Here is a 21,113-nt window from a genome sequence, read left to right as displayed (position 1 = left end):
GATCATTTATGAAGATATTGAACAAAACGGGCCCCAGGACCGACCCCTGGGGCACTCCACTTGACACCGGCTGCCAACTAGACATAGAGCCATTGATCACTACCCGTTGAGCCCGACAATCTAGCCAGCTTTCTACCCACCTTATAGTGCATTCATCCAGCCCATACTTCCTTAACTTGCTGACAAGAATGCTGTGGGAGACCGTGTCAAAAGCTTTGCTAAAGTCAAGAAACAATACATCCACTGCTTTCCCTTCATCCACAGAACCAGTAATCTCATCATAAAAGGCGATTAGATTAGTCAGGCATGACCTTCCCTTGGTGAATCCATGCTGACTGTTCCTGATCACTTTCCTCTCCTCTAAGTGCTTCAGGATTGATTCTTTGAGGACCTGCTCCATGATTTTTCCAGGGACTGAGGTGAGGCTGACCGGCCTGTAGTTCCCAGGATCCTCCTTCTTCCCTTTTTTAAAGATGGGCACTACATTAGCCTTTTTCCAGTCATCCGGGACTTCCCCCGTTCGCCACGAGTTTTCAAAGATAATGGCCAAGGGCTCTGCAATCACAGCCGCCAATTCCTTCAGCACTCTCGGATGCAATTCGTCCGGCCCCATGGACTTGTGCACGTCCAGCTTTTCTAAATAGTCCCTAACCACCTCTATCTCTACAGAGGGCTGGCCATCTCTTCCCCATTTTGTGTTGCCCAGCACAGCAGTCTGGGAGCTGACCTTGTTAGTGAAAACAGAGGCAAAAAAAGCATTGAGTACATTAGCTTTTTCCACATCCTCTGTCACTAGCTTGCCTCCCTCATTCAGTAAGGGGCCCACACTTTCCTTGGCTTTCTTCTTGTTGCCAACATACCTGAAGAAACCCTTCTTGTTACTCTTGACATCTCTTGCTAGCTGCAGCTCCAGGTGCGATTTGGCCCTCCTGATATCTTTCCTACATGCCCGAGCAATATTTTTATACTCTTCCCTGGTCATATGTCCAAGCTTCCACTTCTTGTAAGCTTCTTTTTTATGTTTAAGATCCGCTAGGATTTCACCATTAAGCCAAGCTGGTCGCCTGCCATATTTACTATTCTTTCGACTCATCGGGATGGTTTGTCCCTGTAACCTCAACAGGGATTCCTTGAAATACAGCCAGCTCTCCTGGACTCCCTTCCCTTTCATGTTAGTCCCCCAGGGGATCCTGGCCATCTGTTCCCTGAGGGAGTCAAAGTCTGCTTTCCTGAAGTCCAGGGTCCGTATCCTGCTGCTTACCTTTCTTCCCTGCGTCAGGATCCTGAACTCAACCAACTCATGGTCACTGCCTCCCAGATTCCCATCCACTTTTGCTTCCCCCACTAATTCTACCCGGTTTGTGAGCAGCAGGTCAAGAAAAGCGCTCCCCCTAGTTGGCTCCCCTAGCACTTGCACCAGGAAATTGTCCCCTACGCTTTCCAAAAACTTCCTGGATTGTCTATGCACCGCTGTATTGCTCTCCCAGCAGATATCAGGAAAATTAAAGTCACCCATGAGAATCAGGGCATGCGATCTAGTAGCTTCCGTGAGTTGCCGGAAGAAAGCCTCATCCACCTCATCCCCCTGGTCCGGTGGTCTATAGCAGACTCCCACCATGACATCACTCTTGTTGCACAGACTTCTAAACTTAATCCAGAGACACTCAGGTTTTTCCACAGTTTCGTACCGGAGCTCTGAGCAGTCATACTGCTCCCTTACATACAGTGCTACTCCCCCACCTTTTCTGCCCTGCCTGTCCTTCCTGAACAGTTTATAACCATCCATGACTGTACTCCAGACTTCAGTCCTAACATGACATGCTAGTCCAAGGATACAATTTTCAAGCGTGCCTAAGAGACACAGGACCCTAACTCCATTGATTCGCAATGAGACTTAGGCTCCTACATGTAGTTTATTCAAAGAACAGGACATTTTAATGAGGCCTGTAACCCATTTAGAAAGTCTTTGAGAGCATACAGGCTTGCTACCAAAAGTTACAAAAAGTTGAGATGATTTAAGAAAAGGCTTTTTTCTGGAAAAATAAAAGGACGTAGCCCTAAGTATGTCTAGTGAGTAGAGTTTAGTGTCTGTAGGAGAATCTTGAAGCTTACGAAAAAATATTGGTAAGGCAATAAATTATATGGAAGACGAAAAATGCTTTTGGTAAAAAATTTAGATGATGCCTTAGTAAGCAAAGTATACAGAGAATGAACCATCAAATCTTGAATTTTGGTTATCCTGCCAGCCAAGGTGATGACTACCAAACACACAATTTTAACAGAGAAGTAAAAATAGGAGCTGTGGGAACGGCGAACCGCTGACACTGGGAGCTGCAGGAAGCCGTGCCTGCGGATGGTCAACATAAACAAAATGTCTCGCGGCCCACCATGGGATTACCCTGATGGGCCGCGTGCCAAAGGTTGCCGACCCCTGTTTTAGTGACTGCAGCAGTCATTGAACATACTGCAGTGTCAGACATCCAGTGAGGCATGCAGAGCTGTCTTGGCCACCAACTGGCTTCTGTAACCACTGCCTTCAGTTCATCTAGGGAAGCAGTGGGGGCAAAAGATCTATCTGGTTTTAAGATTCTACTTGATAAGTTTATGGAGGAGATGGTATGATGGGATAATAGGATTTTGGTAAGTAATTGATCTTTAAATATTCAGGGTAAATAGGCCAAATCCCCTGAGATGGGATATTAGATGGATGGGATCTGAGTTACCCAGGAAAGAATTTTCTGTAGTATCTGGCTGGTGAATCTTGCCCATACGCTCAGGGTTTAGCTGATCGCCATATTTGGGGTCGGGAAGGAATTTTCTTCCAGGGCAGATTGGAGAGGCCCTGGAGGTTTTTCGCCTTCCTCTGTAGCATGGGGCATGGTTGACTTGAGGGAGGCTCCTCTGCTCCTTGAAGTCTTTAAACCATGATTTAAGGACTTCAATAGCTCAGACATGGGTGAGGTTTTTCATAGGAGTGGGTGGGTGAGATTCTGTGGCCTGCGCTGTGCAGGAGGTCAGACTAGATGATCAGAATGGTCCCTTCTGACCTTAGTTTCTATGAATCTATGGTCTCCTGAGGAGGTTTTTCAGACAGATGTAAAACCTTTCCCCTGAAGAAAATTGTTGTTAGCCAATAAGGCTTGATTATCAGCTATGCGAGTCTGCAAACTAGCAGATGCGTAAACTTTTTTCCCCAGAAGATCCATCTGCTTCGGCTCCTTGTTCCTGGGTTTAGTTTAGGGGGCCAGGCAGCTTAGACCTTTCCTAAGCTATCATTACAACCAAAGACCCATGGCCTGGCTGTGTAACAAAGTAGTCAAACGCCTCAAAAAATACAAATGATCTGCCCTCTTAGATGGCAAACTCGAGAATGCCTTTCATTAATAGGCATGATCCAACAACCTTGGGATACCGGGTGCAGGATGTCAATAAGTTATGTGACCTCTCCTGGACATTCTCCAGGAGAATCTCTAAAGTACCCACCATTCTTTTAAGGAGCTCCTTTAACGCCCTGACTTTGCGTATTGTGGTCATATCAGACAGAGTCATGGTCTTGTCAGATGGCCAAGGAACAGGCTGGTCCTCATAGTCCTCCATGAGGACTTCCTCACCAATTTTCAGGAGTTCCTGATGAGATGAATGAGACTCCCTAAAAGAATCCCTAAGGGAAAAGGGCAATTTTACTCTGGACCTTGATGAATCTATTGAAATCCTGGGAGCGGGTTGGCTTCTGAAAGCCTCTCCCTTAGCCTAAAGGGAGGAGCCAATAAACCCAGGGTTCAAGTAAAAGCAGGGGATAACAAATGATTAAACAGGAATGGGAGTGAGGGTCACAGGGTCAAAAGCAGGAAGCCAGAACGGGACGCTGAGCAGAGAACCCCAGACAAGGCCCACTGCTCCTCAAAGGCGTCCAGGGAGCCAGTGGATGCGGCCCAGAGGAACTCTGTGAGGATATGTGAGCAAAGCGAGAAGCGGAAAAACCCCACAGTCACAGAGCACCTCCCTGTCCAGCATCCTCTTCCTGGTATGGTGGATAGCTACCTTGGCCAGCGCCAGGAAGAAGATGACCAGGAGGTCTTGCAACTTCATGGGGCCATGGATAGGGTGTGCAGACATCAGAAGGTCCAGGGAAAATTGCAGCCGGAAGCTGAGGAGAAGGTTCTGGAGGAGCCAGAAAAGGGGCTGCAGCCTGGTCCATTCGAGATAGATGTGCACCAGGATCTCCCTCACGCCACAGAAGGGGCAAATGTCAGGAAGGGGGCTGTACTGCACCAAGTACATGCCTGTGCACACGGTTCCATGAAGGAGCCACCAACTAATATTCCTGGCAGGCCATGGAACCAAGGTGGAATACAGACTGGCCCAGCAGGGCTCCTCACCCTCCACAGGTGGTAGGAGGCCCTGCCATTTGGTGTCGGGGCAGGAGACAAGGATGAGGAAATTAAAAATATGGAGCATGAGCATGTACAACTGTGTCATAGGCATGGTTCAGTAACGCAGAGGGGGCAGCCGGAGCTCACGGGGGCAGGCACTGATGACAAGGTCCAGGGGGCCAGGGGCAGGCGGGGAGCATTCTCCCACAGGCTGGTTCTTGAGACACATAAATAAGCAGTTGATGGAAGAGGCTGAGGTCTCCATAGAGACCAAGAGGGCCAGGTTTACAAACCACATGGGAAGGGCATATGATACTACAAATGTGGAAACCAGGGAATGAGACCTCTCTGAAGCACTCCTTCCAAGGCCATTCACATGTTGCTAGATGAGGTGGAGATTTCCTAGAAGGGCTCCTGATGCCATGCAAAGATGAGGATGCAAATGTATAAAATTCCTTTCACAGAGGTGCTGATTCCTGAGGTGTAGAAAGAGGAAGAGCCTCACATCTGACAGCATAAAAGATAATCACCAACACCACAGAGCTTGGACACGGAAAAAATTTCATCTTCGGAACATTTGGCTGTGGTACCAAAAGAGTCCTGCATACTGGAGAAAAAGGACAGAAATCTAGCAATGGGGACTCCTGTGATAGAAGGTGATGTCAAAGCAACTTTAGTAGATGAAGAAGGAAGCACCCATGACTCCAAGATATATGGTAGTGATGCTCACAGTACCGAGATAATGTTGTCAGTCACTGAAGGTATAGGATGCAGTACCATAGCTAAGGAACACGATCCTCCCAGTTTTGAAGTCTCACAATACCAATGTGGTTTCAAAGGAGTTATTTTAGACAAGTCCTCTTCTTTGATGGTACCAGGGATGGCAATCGATGCTGAGCCCTGTCTGGAGATCTTCTTTTCTGGCTCCGGCAGCAGGAACTACTGATTGACCTGAGGATGACTGACAAGAAGACTCAGAGTGCTTGACAGCAGCATGAAGTCTTCTGAGGAGAAAGATCTATCTCCCAGAAAGATGTCTCTTATAGCTGAAGCGCTCATTGAAACTGGTTTCAAAGCCAGAAGAGACTGTTCCCAAGGGGGTACCTCAGAGTCAGACACTCCACATAGATCTTTCCATTAAAAATAATTTTAAACCGGCATCGTGAGCCCTCTGTATGTGTTTAGAAAGAGTTATAAATGGCACACTAGCTAGGGATATGAGACTCGCCTAAACACTTTCTAGATGCATCCTAGGCAGGCAGAACAGTCTTGCAGGCAGGGCAGATTTTAAAGCTCAGAGACCTGTTCTCTGCCATCAGACTTATTCGTTGGTACTGAGGAAAGACTCATAGAAAGCAAAATTGCTTTAATTTATGTTTGTTTGTTTGTTTGTTTTAGCAGCAAGCTTAACTTAAATTTACCAAGAAAATACATTAACTCCAAGCTAACTATCTACAACTCTAAACTACTAAAATGCTAAGAGGAAGCAGGAGGACACTGTGGGATGTGACTTGCTACCATGGCCAGTGAGAAAGAACTGAGTAGCTGTTGGGGCTGCCCCCCCCTTCACACCCTGCCGTAGGGGGCAGATGGGGCACATGTACAGCCCCAGCAGACACTGCCAGCTAAAAGATTCCAGGCTCACGCACACAGGGCACGTACACCTACAGTGGGAGCCGAACAAATGTTTGAAGAAGACAATCCCCAGGGTGTCGATATTATGCTGCACGCAAGGGTGGGTCATTGGCAGCCAGAGATCGAACGTGGGACCTCTGAATTTCAAAGCACGACACTACTGCCTAAAGTACAACACCCTGCTCTGTTAGCCGAGGCTGTAGCAGGCTCGTCAAATTCTATGTATGGCCCAGCCGCCACCAGCAGAGTGCTACACAGAGTGGGTGTGGGATACATCAATCTTGTCCTTAATTCAGCTCTGCTGCATCTAGATGTTACAGTACATGTACTGTGATATGTAAGCTCATCAGCGCAGGAGTTCAGATCCAGCAGGATGCCGAGTACCCTTAATTTCCACTGAGTTCAATGGCAGATGAAGCCATTCAGCACCTCGTGATATTGGAGGGGTGCATGATACAACCACAAGGGACAGTTTTCACTTTAAAAATGTTTTGATGAAGCAAATTTATCACTGTGTATTTTTCAGAAATAAAACAGAGCCATTACCTGATGATGTCCATCTGGGGCCCGTCCTTTGTATACTTGAATTTGAACTGATACAGCTCAGTCACCCTCTAGACATTCACAAAGGGAGCAGAAAAAAAACAAGTCTTTCAGTAACATGCTCCCAAAGAAAGCTCAATAGATTGTGCAGGAAACTCTCTGGTGTCCATGCTTCCTCATTCTTATGCCTGTCTAGCAGGATCAAATTATTGACTAGGCTCCATTTTGATCTCAAAAATCATCTGCAGATTTTCTTAAAAGAAGCAAATACAAATTCACTTCTGGGCTGAGAAGAAACATGAGAAACTCCAACTCAAAAGGAAGTTGGGGGAGAAAAATCAGGAGCCACTTAAAACAGGAGGCCATAATGCAAACGGCATGCTAACTAGAGCTTACGCTAGTAATGCTATGCTTCGGGCTGGTTGAAAATTTTGCATCCAAATGGGTTTCCGATGGAACATTGGGTTTCTGACTAAATAATTTTTTGTCAAAATTTTTCTCCTGAACACAGAAAAATGTTGATTTTGAAATGCTGCTGCAGGGTCTCATGGGAGTTCTAGTTCACGTGCCTCTTGCTCCCATTTGCTTCTAGGGCCAGGCTCCCCAGCCAGACTACATCTGTGTGATGCACCCAGGCCACGCAACTGCCACTGCCAAGAGGGACCTGTGGTGCACCCTGGCCACCCCCTTCCCTTGCCAAGAGGGAGCCTCTGGTGCATCATGGGAGATGCAGTCCTACCAGGGAACTCATAGAGGTGAATGGGAGCGTGAGGTGTTGGAACTACAACTCCTATGGGACAGCGGCAGCATATCAGAATGAAAATATTTCCGTTTTCGATATTTTGCGGAAAACTCAAAATTTTCTGAGGAAAATAAGAAACCATAAACAGCTCTGGCTATAACACATTTAAAGGGCATTTCGGTAAGGGTTTGGAGGGGGATAATAATCCCAGCCTTGGTAGCCAAGTATATGGAGTAAATTCTTGCTCTTCTTCCATGAGCCGCATTGGGGGGGCAGTGGAACAGTAGTGAATGAGCAAAGGTTCTGTCTTTACAGGACAGATGAAGACATAATGGCTCACGGGGCAATACAGAGCAGGGTGACATTCACCACTGTACAAAAGGACCATCACATGCTCTATGCACCACCTACATCCCAGGGCTGAAGTGGTGAGTAGGCCTGGCAGTGGACCTCTCTGATCAGGCTGAAAGTCACCCTTTAACAGTGCTGCTGACAGCTGGTGCATAAAAGAACAGTGTGCATTATCCTCACCTCCTGCTTCTGGTCTTCAGCAGAAGGAAGCAAGGTCCTACCTATGCCCCTGAGCTACCCAACAAGCATCACCAGGTGCAACATTACAGGCCCACAGCCTAGTGCTCAACAGGGGCACTGGATCACCACTCTGCCTGGAATCTGAGTTGGTCTGCTGGGGTGAAGGCATAAGAGAAAGAGGTAGCTTATGTCTCCTCGCTCAGCCATGCATACCTGTCAAATCAAGGCAGAATTTAACCCTATGAGCCCATTCCAAATATACTACAACTCACCCCTGCAATTGATTTCCCCCTAAGTAGAGCTTGACTACTCCTTACTTGTGGCTCCTTGGGATTGGTGTAAATCTGTTTTAAGAAAGTATAGTGAATGCATCTTTCTCTCTGATAAAATGTAGAGGTGAGAAGTAAACAAACAATTGAATCTCTATCATGCCCTAAGAACACGGGGTATGTCTAGACTGCAATCCTGGATTGTGACCACCCATCCCTTCACTTAAGCGATGTCTCCTGACCATTTTAAACATTAAATTGATCCTGATCATAATTGCATTGTATACTGGAGGGCAGCAGAAATCTACACTTGATACGCTAAGGTAAATTGTGTTTCCCTAAAATGTCCCTTAAAATAAAGCGCTGTCCCTTATTTTTCATGTGGCTTTCCCTTATTTCCATCCAACAAAGGTGGTCGCCCTAGCTGTGACTGCAGCTTGAGCTGATATACACAACCTAGCTTTAATCTCGCTAGCTTGGATCTGGGAACAGTGAAGCTGCTGGTTTGGGGTTGGCTTGTATAGCCCGGGCCAATGCTTGCAATGACGCAACTTCACTGCTCCGGGGCCAAGCTCTCCATAAAAGATCAAACCATAGGACTGTCTATACAATAGCCTTCCTCTGGCAGCAGCCAATACCTGTTGCTACAGAGTAAGGTGGAAAAGTGTGAAATTTTGCAGGGCTCAGGGGAGATCCCATCCTGACCCTCAGCAGCGATCAATGAATGCCCTCATGCATGAGGATTAGTTACCCGGATCTTCGCTCTGGTGTCTAGAATACCTACAAGTGCTTTACAAAGGTATGTGTCAGAGGCTGGCCGTGCACAATCTCTGCAACACCAAGGGTGCCAATGGCAACTTGCCAGAAACCTGAGGGCTAAAGCGTTTGTCCCATCAGCGGTAACAAGAAGGCAACTGAAGAGAGTGCTCATAGAGAGGGGAAGGGAAGGAGGCAGTTGCCCATTTCTGTTTGGGGCATAGGCAGAAGGAAGCAGCAATGTGAAGCACATGGCAGTGCTTGTAATCAGTATCCTAGACCTGGGCTCTGATTACGCTACAGACTTCTGCTGGCACAGGTACATCAGCCAGGGGTGTAAAGAAGTCCCTACAGTAGATGCAGATATACCAGCAAAGCTGTGCTATTACTGCTATAGCTTGCTTTGCTTGTGGGGGGTTGTTTTACTTTCATAGAATCATAGAATATCAGGGTTGGCAGGGACCTCAGGAGGTCATCTAGTCCAACTCCCTGCTCAAAGCAGGACCAATCCCCAACTAAATCATCTTTAGTTGGATCCACACCAGGAGCACTTTGCCAGGATTATATACTGGTGTTCCTATACCAGTAAACTGTTCCTAGTGTGGACATGGCCTTAGTGATTTAAGGATGAATATGCTGCACCACTGATGGAGGCAAAAGCTGCATCCAGCAAATGTTCCCATGCAACCTAAGAAATTAACATTTATCTTGTGAAGAGAAAAGGAGTACTTGTGGCACCTTAGAGACTAACAAATTTATTAGAGCATAAGCTTTCGTGAGCTACAGCTCACTTAGCTCACGAAAGCTTATGCTCTAATAAATTTGTTAGTCTCTAAGGTGCCACAAGTAATCCTTTTCTTTTTGCGAATACAGACTAACACGGCTGCTACTCTGAAACTTGTGAAGAGAGAAGCTATTGCTTCTAAACTGAGGCTAACTCCATTGCTATGAGCTCTTTAACGCTCCCTAATTATTGACAGAGATGGGCAGAAGGGACCTTGGTTTAACATCTCATCCAACCACTGTGGGGAAGGAAAACACCTTGCATTCATTTAACGAACGACTTACTGCCAGGACAGCCATATGTAACTGGAAGAGAAGATAAGAGCCTAGTCAAAATCTAAGTGCCTCGAGTAATGAAGGACTAAATACATTCAATGGTTTGCAAGTCAGGGCTTTTCATACATACCCTTGCTAATTCAGATGCACTTGGGTGCAACATCAGTGACACCCTGTGGCCAGTTTTATTAACTACATCAGGGGTCGGCAACCTTCGACACAAGGCCTATCAGGGTAATCCGCTGGCGGCCGCAAGACGTTTTCTTTATGTTGACCGTCTGCAGGCACAGCCCCCTGCAGCTACCAGTGGCCAAGGTTTGCCGTTCCCGGCCAATGGGAGCTGCGGGAAGCGGCGGCCAGCACATCCCTGCGGCCCACCGCTTTCCGCAGCTCACATTGGTCAGGAATGGGAACTGCGGGGGGCCGCATCAAGGTAAACAAAACATCTCGCGGCCCGCCAGCGGATTACCCTGGTGAGCCGCGTGCTGAAGGTAGCCGAACCCGAACAACAATCACATTTTTCCAAAGATCTATAAATAAGGCCCTACCAAATTAACGGCCATGAAAAACACATCAGAGACCGTGAAATTTGGTCTCCCCCAGTGAAATCTGGTCTTTTGTGTGCTTTTACCCTATACTATACTGATTTCAAGGGGGGAGACCAACATTTCTCAGATTGGAGGTACTGACCCAAAAGGGAGTTGTGTGGGGGTCGCAAGGTTTTGGGGGGGGGGGGAATCATGGTATTGCCACCCTTACTTCTATGTTGCCTTCATAGCTGGGTAGCCAGAGAGTGGCGGCTGGTGACTGAAGGCCCAGCTCTGCAGGCAGCAGCAGCAAGGAGTGGCAATCCTATACCAGGCCATCCTTACTTCTGGGCTGCTGCTGGCGGCAGCTCTGTCTTCAGAGCTGGGCTCCTGGCCAGCAGCTGCTGCTCTCCAGTTGCCCAGCTCTGAAGGCAGCACTGCCGCCTGCAGCAGTAAGCTTAGCAGTACAGCACCCACCCACGACAATAACTTTGTGACCCTCCCCTCAACTCCTTTTTGGGTCAGGACCCCTACAATTACAACACACTGAAATTTCAGATTTAAATAGCTGAAATCATGAAATTTACTATTTTTTAAATCCCAGGACTATGAAATTGACCAAAATGGACTGTGAATTTGGTAGGGCCCTATCTATAAAATAGCTGTATAGCCAGTCTCGCCTCACAGCGTTCTCGCTTAACAGATTACTTCTATTTAAAGCTACTTGATACTGGCATCCTTCTCTATTCAAGTCCAATATAAGATCCCTTTGTTTATTATGAATCTCACTGTTTTTACCCCACCTGCCATTAGCTACAAGGTTTCAGTCTTTGATCTCTGATATGGATCTCATCACAGACACCTAACAACTTGTTCACCTAGGGACTACACTATGGCAAGGAACTGTACTTGACACTAGCCTTGTAAACCACTTGAAAGCTTTGGCTAGAGAAAGGTTTCAGAGTAGCAGCCGTGTTAGTCTGTATTCACAAAAAGAAAAGGAGTACTTGTGGCACCTTAGAGACTAACAAATTTATTAGAGCATAAGCTTTCGTGAGCTACAGCTCACTTCATCGGATGCATCCGATGAAGTGAGCTGTAGCTCACGAAAGCTTATGCTCTAATAAATTTGTTAGTCTCTAAGGTGCCACAAGTACTCCTTTTCTTTTTGGCTAGAGAAAGAATTAGTTCACTTGCTTACTGAAACAAAGGAACTGCCTCAGTAGATCAAACCAGTGACCCACCTGGTCCAGTACCATCTCCATGACATTGACCCGCACCAGATGCTTCAAAGGAATGTGCAAAAAACTTGGGAGTGGATAATTATGGAATAACTGCTCACAGGAGTTTTTTCCTAATCCCTATCAGTTAGAAGTTGATTTATGCTCTGAAGTATGAGGATTTGAATCTCTTGTAAATGGTGGCGACCATTATGTATTTAAAGCTGACTGTTTGAATGGTCAGTAAGCAAGTATTTGAGTTCAGAACATTTCACATCATTTCATCTATGACAACAGTAGAATTGACATAGACAAGCCTCTGTCTGATCAGCAGTGCAGATATTGACAAGAATCCATCTGGTTTAGGTAAGAGTCATTCTGATATAGATGACAGTCTGATGAACAACGCTGATACACAGAGAGCAATCAGCACTTTGTATTTACAGGTCAGATTTTCCTCAGATTGCGTAAGTGAGGGCTGGGATTACTTAAAAATGTGCATTTATTCTGAATCCAGGTACTCAAGCCTTGTAGTTGAAAGAATACAAAAAGGAAAGAAAATCTAAACTCAAGGCAGGTCTACACTTTAAAATGTTGCATTGGCACAGCTGCACGCTGCCGTAGTGTTTAAGTGAAGACGCTCTTAGGTCTTCAGTTGGCAGAGCTAATCCACCTCCCTGAGAGGCAGTAGCTATATCAATAGCAGAAGCTTTTCTTTCAGCATGGCACTGTCTGTCTACATGGGGTCGGGGGTGGTTGGTTAGTATAACGATGTCGCTCAGGGGTATGGATTTTTCACATCCCTGAGCAATGTAGTTACACCGATATAAGTCTGAGGCAAGGAGATGGTAAAAGAAGGGGTAAAGGAAAGAGGGAGCAGAGAAGAATATGGCAAAGAAAAAAGGCAGGGAGAGAGATTTGCTTTGACTGACAGAATCTGCATCCATCCATTAAAGGATGTGAATGTAGAAGAGAGAATGCAGGGGAGAACCCTGCAGCCTGCAAATTAGTGTGGAAACCATTCACAACAAGCAGGTCTAGACGCTAATAATGGTTACTACGCTACGCTAGCTAAAGGAGTAAGAGTCCACATCACAAACACACAGAGCAGCTTTCCTTCCTTCCCTGTGGCACAGATCTCTATTGTGTACTTGTTCTGTATGTACAGTTTCCACTGGGATCACTGGCGAATATATAGCAGAGATGCTCCCTGCAGGAATGCACAAGGAAAACTGGAGCGGAATTTTGCCCATTGTTTGTGAAGAAAGATATATTACCAAAATATCAAACAAAAACTTACATAGTTCTTTTCCAAAGCATCAAAAGAGCCCTGAATCCTGCCAGGAAAGAAATGTTAGTAACTAGTCATGCCAGTCTAGCAGCAGGAAATCCTTACTTATTAGATGGAGTTTAGAGTGCACATTTACAAACATTAAGCAGTACAGAGCTGACAGCATTTTTAGCTTGTAACGCCCTCTTCAGGTCACTCAGCAATTAAGGGTCTCTTCTCCCCTCCATATGTGTGCACAGTTTATACACTAAGGCTCTGCTCCTGTGAACACTTCTTACTAGGCGTCCTGGGACTACTCAAAATAGTAAACCGTAGACTGGGTAGTAATGGCCAGATCGTTGGCCCCATTCTGGTTTCTTTGTGCTGATGGATCCAGCCAGCTGGGTGTTCCTTTGGCATAGCGATGAGGAAGGAGGCATGGTTGGAGTGCTGCTGCAATCATGATTTTAGGCTGCTCTAAACTATCCTGAGACAGTGCAGAACTGGCCCCAGGACTGGAGAACTGTATATGGCTCCTCTGCAGCCTCCTCATCTGAGCCTGGTGCTTACAGGACACAGAAGATAACTGAGCCATAAGTATTTGCAGGATTGGGCTCTTACAGTATTTAAGCAACACAGAAGTGCTACACTCCCTATAACAACTCCCTCTGCTGATAGGAAGGAGTAACGCCATGTTTCTGAAACCTGAAGAAGAGCTCTGTATACACTTGAAAGCTTGTCTCTCTCATCAACAGAAGTTGGTCCAACACAAGATATTACCTCACCCACCTTTCTCTCTGTGTTTCTGAAATGCATTTATTAACTATAACTCTAAAAAGCTAAGGGCCCTAGTTATGCCCCCAGAAACAGACACAACTTCCATTAAAGAGAAAAAACGGCACATACTAGTTAAAAATCAATCAAGCATAAAAATCACTTTAAAAACTAGAAATAGCAAATAGATAACCTATGGAAACAAGTAACCTCACAACTTTGTTTAGAGTGAGCCTCATTCCTCCCTTACCTGCTTTGTTTGTTCAATTGAGGGCCTGATCCCGCTCTCATTGAGGTCAATGAGATCACATTTACATTGGAAGCTCGTTGGAGAGGGACCATGTCTTCGTTATATACAGTGCCAAGCACACATAGCTTTTATAATAAATCAGTGGGTATTGCTTTGCCAAATCCAATACCATTGGCCCTGAAGGATTTCAAATTTAGGAAGTAAAGGCCTGTGGTACAATGCCATATTGCTGTTCAGCATAATCAAATCATAGGACTTGTCTACACCAACAGTTAGACTGCGGAAAACTGAGATTAAATCAATCCCACGCAAGCTTGCTGCAGTCTAACTGCCTGAGTGCACCCTGCTGACGTGGGTTAACAGCTCTTTAATGCACTTTGAGCTCGTCCCATTTCAAAGAAGACTAGATTGAAGCGCTCCAGCAAACCGTCAATGCATACCAGCAGGGTGCACACGGACATTGGAGTGTAGCAGACTAGTGCAGGATAGATTCATACACCATCTTGTCGCGGTCTAATTGTTCATGTAGGCAAGCCCTAAGTTTCACTGTTATTCACTTACCACTTGACTATCTGCCGTGACCCCAGGCAGTTCTTATCTTCCCGAAGGATTTTTAGACAGAGATCTGCAAAACAAAAGTTAGCATAGAGTTACAAAGCTTATCTGGAGCCACTGGGCAAACACTGAAATCAAGTCAGTCATCAAGATATGAAGTATTTTTTCTGGAAACACTTCCTGAGCTGGAAGAATGGTTTTAACAGCATCCCAGGTGGGCTAACAGAGGCTCACTGCTGTAGTTTACAACGCCAAAGACCTTTGCTGAAATACACTGAACTCTTCCAGGAAAAAGTACCGGGGTTATGGATTTATTGAATGTGGCTTCATTTAGAAATGCCAGCAACTTCCTTTCCCCTCAATCCCCATTCTCATCTTATTCTGGCACTTCCCAACAGCACCCTCTAGTTCTGCACTCTAGTGTTCACTAACACACAAATAAGTTAAACAACTGTGCTCAAAATGAGCTAACGCTGTGACGTTTCCCCACCGGGCTCCTGTCGCCCTTTTGTCCTCCAAGTTTAGGAGTTAGGATCCACAAGCAAAAAACTCCTAAAGTTGAAGCCAATGCTGATAGGCCAACCACAAAGGTGACTTAATGCCTTCAGGCCCAATCCTGCAGATCTCTAAGGAATGGTAGGGCAAATGTCAAGATTCTTGCTCAGAAAGACACTTGAAGATCTGAAATCTGATCAGAAAGACTGATGACCTTTCAGATGGAAAAATCAAAAGTCAAATTTGGGATTTCCTCCTCCGTCCTCAGCAGGCCATAATGAACAAGTGACCAGATTTCAAGATACTAGCTCTACGAGAACACGGAAATGAACTGAACCCCATTTCAAGCATAAATCAAGGATGATAAATCTATAAAGCTGGAATATATATGGAGTCACTCCCTCTCCCCACCTTCAGATCCTAACTTAATATAAAGATGCAGATGAATCGAAGTTTCATCATATGGTGTGACCTTGCCAAAGTCTCACAATACCTTGTGTTTTTCTTAAAGCCACATCTCTGAAGCCACGTGATTATGTGAGAATCTCAGTTTTCATTTTCCAAACCTCCAGATTATGGAGAAAAGCTTGAAAATCTGACCCCTATGACTCAAAAAACAGAAGGCAACTATAAAAAAAACCCTGACATTTATTATTTTTAAAAATCTAATGATTTTTAAGCCAGTCTCGTGATTTTGGAGGAGCCTGACACATGATTTTGGAATGCTTGGGATTGGCAATATTGATGAAATTGCTGAGTAATGAATGCAACTGGAAAACAAAACAAACACTGAGAGAAACAGCTGATGGTTGTCATTAGCTCTAAGGGTATGTCTACACTACGAAATTAGGTCAATTTTATAGAAGTCGATTTTTAGAAATCGATTTTATACAGTCGATTGTCTATGTCCCTCTAAGTGCATTAAGTCGGCGTAGTGCATCCTCAATACCGTGGCTAGCATCGACTTACGGAGCGGTGCACTGTGGGTAGCTATTTTCATTTTTAAAAATCTAATGATTTTTAAGCCAGTCTCGTGATTTTGGGGGAGCCTGACACATGGTTTTGGAATGCTTGGGAGTGGCAATATTGATGAAATTGCTGAATAATGAATGCAACTGGAAAACAAAACAAACACTGAGAGAAACAGCTGTTTCACTAGCTCTAAGTTGTCTTCCTGCCATAGGAGCTTTTCCTGTATCAGGGCTGCTGGATAAGGCCCATAGGCTCACATCCTGAAAGATATTTTGGTGCCTAATTCCCATTGATTTCAATAGAAATCTGGCACCTACATACCGCGCGCTGAGGATTTGGGCCACGGTCAGCAAGGTTCCTACAAAAGACTGAACTTGTCAAATATGTGAACGGCACTGACCTAATCTGTACTAGGCAAAGATAATGCATAGAAACATAGTAGCATGCATTGAAAACATTACTATCTAAATAGCGAGTTCCATATGAGCTCTCTGGGAAGAGCCCTCTTAGGTACGTTATACAGGAGACAGAGATGGACAAATGCCTTTTCACCAGCACCATGACTGCTGGTCAGTGGCAATTTTGTGTGGAAACAACACTGATTCCTGAAAAAAGACAAAGACAAAAATATTATTGGTTTTAGACCACTGCAAAGGCTCAGCGCTAGACGGGAGAATCAGCAGGTTTCGAGGTAGTCTAAATTGGGGTAATTTTACCCTTTCTTTTGGTTTCCATAGTGTGTATGCCACTCACTTACATGTTGGTGGACTGAATATAACTAGCTCAAGGAGCATCTAACACAATTAGTCCAAAGTTTATTGCTACACAAAAGCTTTCGCTGACAGTATTAATACATTGTCATACAGGCAGAGAACTATTGCCACAGTTCCACAGGGCTGGTGTTACTGAATTCCAGTGACAAAACAGGGCTCTGAGGTCTACACACTGGAAAAGAAGTGCTATTCGGGGGGCAGGGGGGGAGGCGGCGCTTCTCAACTGCTCAGATATTTTCAATCCAGAACGCAGACACAGCCTGCAGAAAGGCTTCCAACAAAACCAAAGGTTATACGCAAATCCGGTTTCTAAAAGAATGTGGGATTCTGCTTAGTAAGAGCTAAGCACTCATACACTTTTCCATGCCTAGGACTCCGTTTATTATGAATAAGGCTAAGATTTTGTCATGGGCAACAAATAAAAATTCATGGGGCCCGTGACTTTTCCTGAACATAACCACACACACCACGGCAGAGATGCACAGCCCCAGCTGCAGCCCCCACTGCGGGGCAGGGGCACACGGCCCCAGCAGCAGCCCCCGCCGCAAGCCACGGGGCAGGAGCGTATGGCTCCGACGGCGGCTCCCACCATGAGGCTATGTGGGGAGCATAGCCCCGGCTCCAGCCCCAGCCACTGCTACAGCTGCTGACAGCTGAAGAAGTCACCAAGGTCCAGTAAAGCCATGGAATCTGTGACTGCCATGAGCTCCGTGACTAAATCGTAGCCTTAATTATGAATACTAAACATCAAGTAGTGGTGACGATCTAGTGATCCCTTCTGGTCTCCATGACACCTGGTATTAACATTCAAAATCTCTGTGAAAAGGAGTCCCACTACCAGTTCCTTGTCTTTTTCTCCTCTAGCGAGGCTCTGCATGCCCGAGGAGTTTTACGTAGCCAAGCACCAGTATCCAGCATCTCGGCACCGCTTCTCCTACAAATCCTCAGGCACCTTAGCCAGCATCTTCTTGGCTACGCTAACCTGGAGACAACTGCTTTCAAAACCCAACAATGACACAGTGTAATCAGCACTGAGCACACTGCCTGCCCTGGGAGCAAGGGATGGGAACGGTAATCAAAGCCAGGTTTCCAGCTCTGCAGGGCTGAGTACTACTAGGCCAGCATGTTGATCAGTAACGTTAAGTCCTAAATCCTGTACCTTGGAGGTTTTATGCTTCTGCCCAGTGTGTGAGAGCTGAGCCATGGCCATAGCATCTCAAAGTGCTGCCTTTCACATGCAATTAGAACCTGCAGAGAAATAGACATTAACCACTTGGCAAATACAGGATTCCTGAAATTTCTCATCTTCCTGAGCATAAGAACCAGGCTGCATGAGAACTCTCTCCAGGATTGAAAGCTGAGCTCTTGCCAGGACAGCTAAATGGTGTCCGATTGACGTCACTCTGTGCCACAGTTTGGAAGTTCACATGGCAGCAAGAACACCTCATTAGCTATAAACAAACTGTCAATAGTACTGGAAATTCAGGGCCAGATCCACAGCTGGTGGAAATTGTTGTGGCTCCAGAGACTTCAATGGAGCTAGGCCAATTTACATCAACTGAGAATCTGGCTCTCTATCTCTTTGACAGAGGTGCTTTTGATCTTCATGCTGGTGCACAGAACAGTGCTACTGCTCAGAAATGCTGAGCCGACTCCCAGACAGCTGTTTTAACAATCCAAAGAGCATTGCACTTTTAAAAGAGCACTGTTGAGCTGAAAGCAAAATACTAATCTTGACCCATTTTAAGCCTCTATCTGAAACATCCCACAGATTTTTAAAATAATAGTATTTTTCATTTATCTTCCATAGAAATATAGGGATTTAATCCCCTTTGAAGTGAAAATTTTATTGGAGCCTTCCTACTGAACCACTATACATGTCTTCATAATATAGCATTTTTCACCTTCAAAATCCTTGACAAACATTAACAAACTAATGCTCACTACATTCCCCAAAGGTAGAGAAGCATCATAGAATCATAGAAGCGGAAGGGACCTCGAGAAGTCATCTAGTCCAGTCCCCTTCACTCAAGAAAGGACTAAGTATGATCTAGCCATCCCTGACAAGGTCTTTCTCCAACCTGCTCTTAAAAGTCCCCAATGATAGAGATTCCAAAACCTCCCTAGGGAATTTATTCCAGTGCTTAACCACTCTAACAGTTAGGAATTTTTTCCTAATGTCCAACCTAAACCGCCCTTGCTACAATCTAAGCCCATTGCTTCTTGTCCTATCTTCAGAGGTTAAGAAGAACAATTTTTCTCCCTCCTCCTTGTAACAACCTTTTATGTACTTGAAAACTGTTATGTCCCCTCTCAGTCTTCTCTTCTCCAGGCCAAACAAATCCAATTTTTTCAATCTTCCCTCATAGGTCATGTTTTCTAAACCTTTAATAATTTTTGTTGTTCGTCTCTGGACTTTCTCCAATTTGTCCACATCTTTCCTGCAATGTGGCGCCCAGAACTGGACACAATACTCTAGTTGAGGCCTAATCAGTGCAGAGTAGAACGGAAGAATTACTTTTCGTGTCTTGCTCACAATACTCCTGCTAAGACATCCCAGAATGATGTTTGCTTTTTTTGCAACAGCGTTACACTGTTGACTCATATTTAGCTTGTGATCCACTATGACTCCCAGATCCCTTTCTGCAGTACTCCTTCCAAGGCAGTCATTTCCCATTTTATATGCATGCAACTGATTGTTCCTTCCTAAGTGGAATACTTTGCATTTGTCCTTATTGAATTTCATCCTATTTACTTTGTACTTTGTACTATTTCTCCAGTTTGTCCAGATCATTTTGCATTTTAACAAAAGAACCATAGAATAGTAGGGTTGGAAGAGACCTCAGGAGGTCATCTAGTCCAATCCCCTGCTCAAAGCAGGACCAACACCAACTAAATCATCCCAGCCAAGGCTTTGTCAAGCCAGGCTTTAAAAACCTCTTAGGATGGAGATTCCACCACTTCCTCATTCCAGTGCTTCACCACCCTCCTTGTGAAACAGTGTTTCCTAATATCCAACCTAGATTTCCCACAGTGCAACTTGAGACCATTGCTTCTTGTTCTGTCATCTGCCATCACTGAAAACAGCCTAGGCTTCATCCTCTTTGGAACCCCCCTTCAGGTAGTTAAAGGCTGCTATCAAATTCCGCCGCAGTCTTCTCTTCTGCAGACTAAATAACCCCAGTTCCCTCAGCCTCTCCTCGTAAGTCATGTGCCCCAGCCCCCTAATCATTTCCGTTGCTCTCCACTGGACTCTCTCCAATTTTTCCACATCCCTTCTGTAGTGGGGGGACCAAAACTGGACGCAACACTCCAGGTGTGGCCTCACCAGTGCAGATTAGAGAGGAATAATCACTTCCCTCGATCTGCTGGCAGTGCTCCTACTGTTACAGTTCACCCCATAAGGCTTTATGGAAATATGCTTATGAATGTATATATGACATAACTGGAATATGTTTTGTGCTACTTATGCCATGTAACATATCTCGGTAAAGATTATGATCAACTGAATCTATTAATCCTATTTGTATGCATGTATCATTTTTGTATTCAAAGTTATGAATATTGGCTGTGTACTTGCTTGATTTTTAAGTAGCCTTAGTAAAGCATTTGGTCAGCTTCTTGAGACAGGAATGTGCAAATTAAGTGCCCAACCAAGGAACGCTTAATGAACAATGGATCTTGGAAGGCTCCAATCCACCTAAAAAGTCTTCTGGAGACATTCAAGATAGTATGTGGGAAATGGCTGCTGCCTGTAAAAACTGAGTCATGCATGGACATGTGACTTGCCCAGGTGACTCCAAAACTCCATCTTGGAGCTGGACTTTGCATAGGAGAAAGGAGGGGGTCTCCACCCACAAGAGAAAGTCTATTTAAGCCCATGGGAGACCCCTCCATTTGGTCTTCAGCTGGCTCAAGAGAGAGCCTCTCCACCCCCAGGATACCTGTGAGAAACTGGAACAAAGGACAGTAACTACAGGGGGTGTGAGTGATTGCTGGACCCAGACTAGAAGAAGACTAGGCTGTAAAAGGAAGCTGACTGGAACACCTCTGAGGGTGAGGGTTTTATCTATATTCAGTTTTCTTACTGTATTAGGCATAGGTTTGCGTGTTTTATTTTATTTTGCTTGGTAATTCACTTTGTTCTGTCTGTTACTACTTGGAACCACTTACATTCTACTCTCTGTATTTAATAAAATCACTTTTTACTTATTAATTAACCTAGAGTATGTATTAATACCGGGGGGGGGGGGAGGAAACAGCTGTGCATCTCTCTCTATCAGAGTTATAGAGGGCAAACAATTGATGAGTTTACCCTGTATAAGCTTGATATGGGGTGTCAAGGTTCCTTCCCCGCTCTGAACTCTAG

The 21,113-nt window shown here is 45.2% G+C and overlaps 1 protein-coding gene across 1 annotated transcript in view; it reads right to left on the bottom strand.

Moving 5' to 3' along the window:
- Positions 1-21,113, bottom strand: part of LOC119843722 (HORMA domain-containing protein 2-like) — a 34,371-nt gene that overhangs the window by 2,955 nt on the left and 10,303 nt on the right. The window contains 8 exon segments of the mRNA XM_038373491.2: positions 6,555-6,622; positions 8,142-8,168; positions 9,918-9,938; positions 12,956-12,992; positions 14,511-14,574; positions 16,433-16,531; positions 16,534-16,576; positions 17,904-17,992. Of these exon segments, the coding sequence (XP_038229419.2) occupies positions 6,555-6,622; positions 8,142-8,168; positions 9,918-9,938; positions 12,956-12,992; positions 14,511-14,574; positions 16,433-16,531; positions 16,534-16,576; positions 17,904-17,954 (410 nt within the window). The 5' untranslated portion in view covers positions 17,955-17,992.

Source organism: Dermochelys coriacea, chromosome 15 (assembly GCF_009764565.3).
Source record: "Dermochelys coriacea isolate rDerCor1 chromosome 15, rDerCor1.pri.v4, whole genome shotgun sequence".
In the NCBI taxonomy this organism is placed as follows: domain Eukaryota; kingdom Metazoa; phylum Chordata; order Testudines; family Dermochelyidae; genus Dermochelys; species Dermochelys coriacea.
The sequence above is the reverse complement of the archived record's forward strand: the minus strand, read 5'-3'. Positions and strand labels throughout refer to the sequence as shown.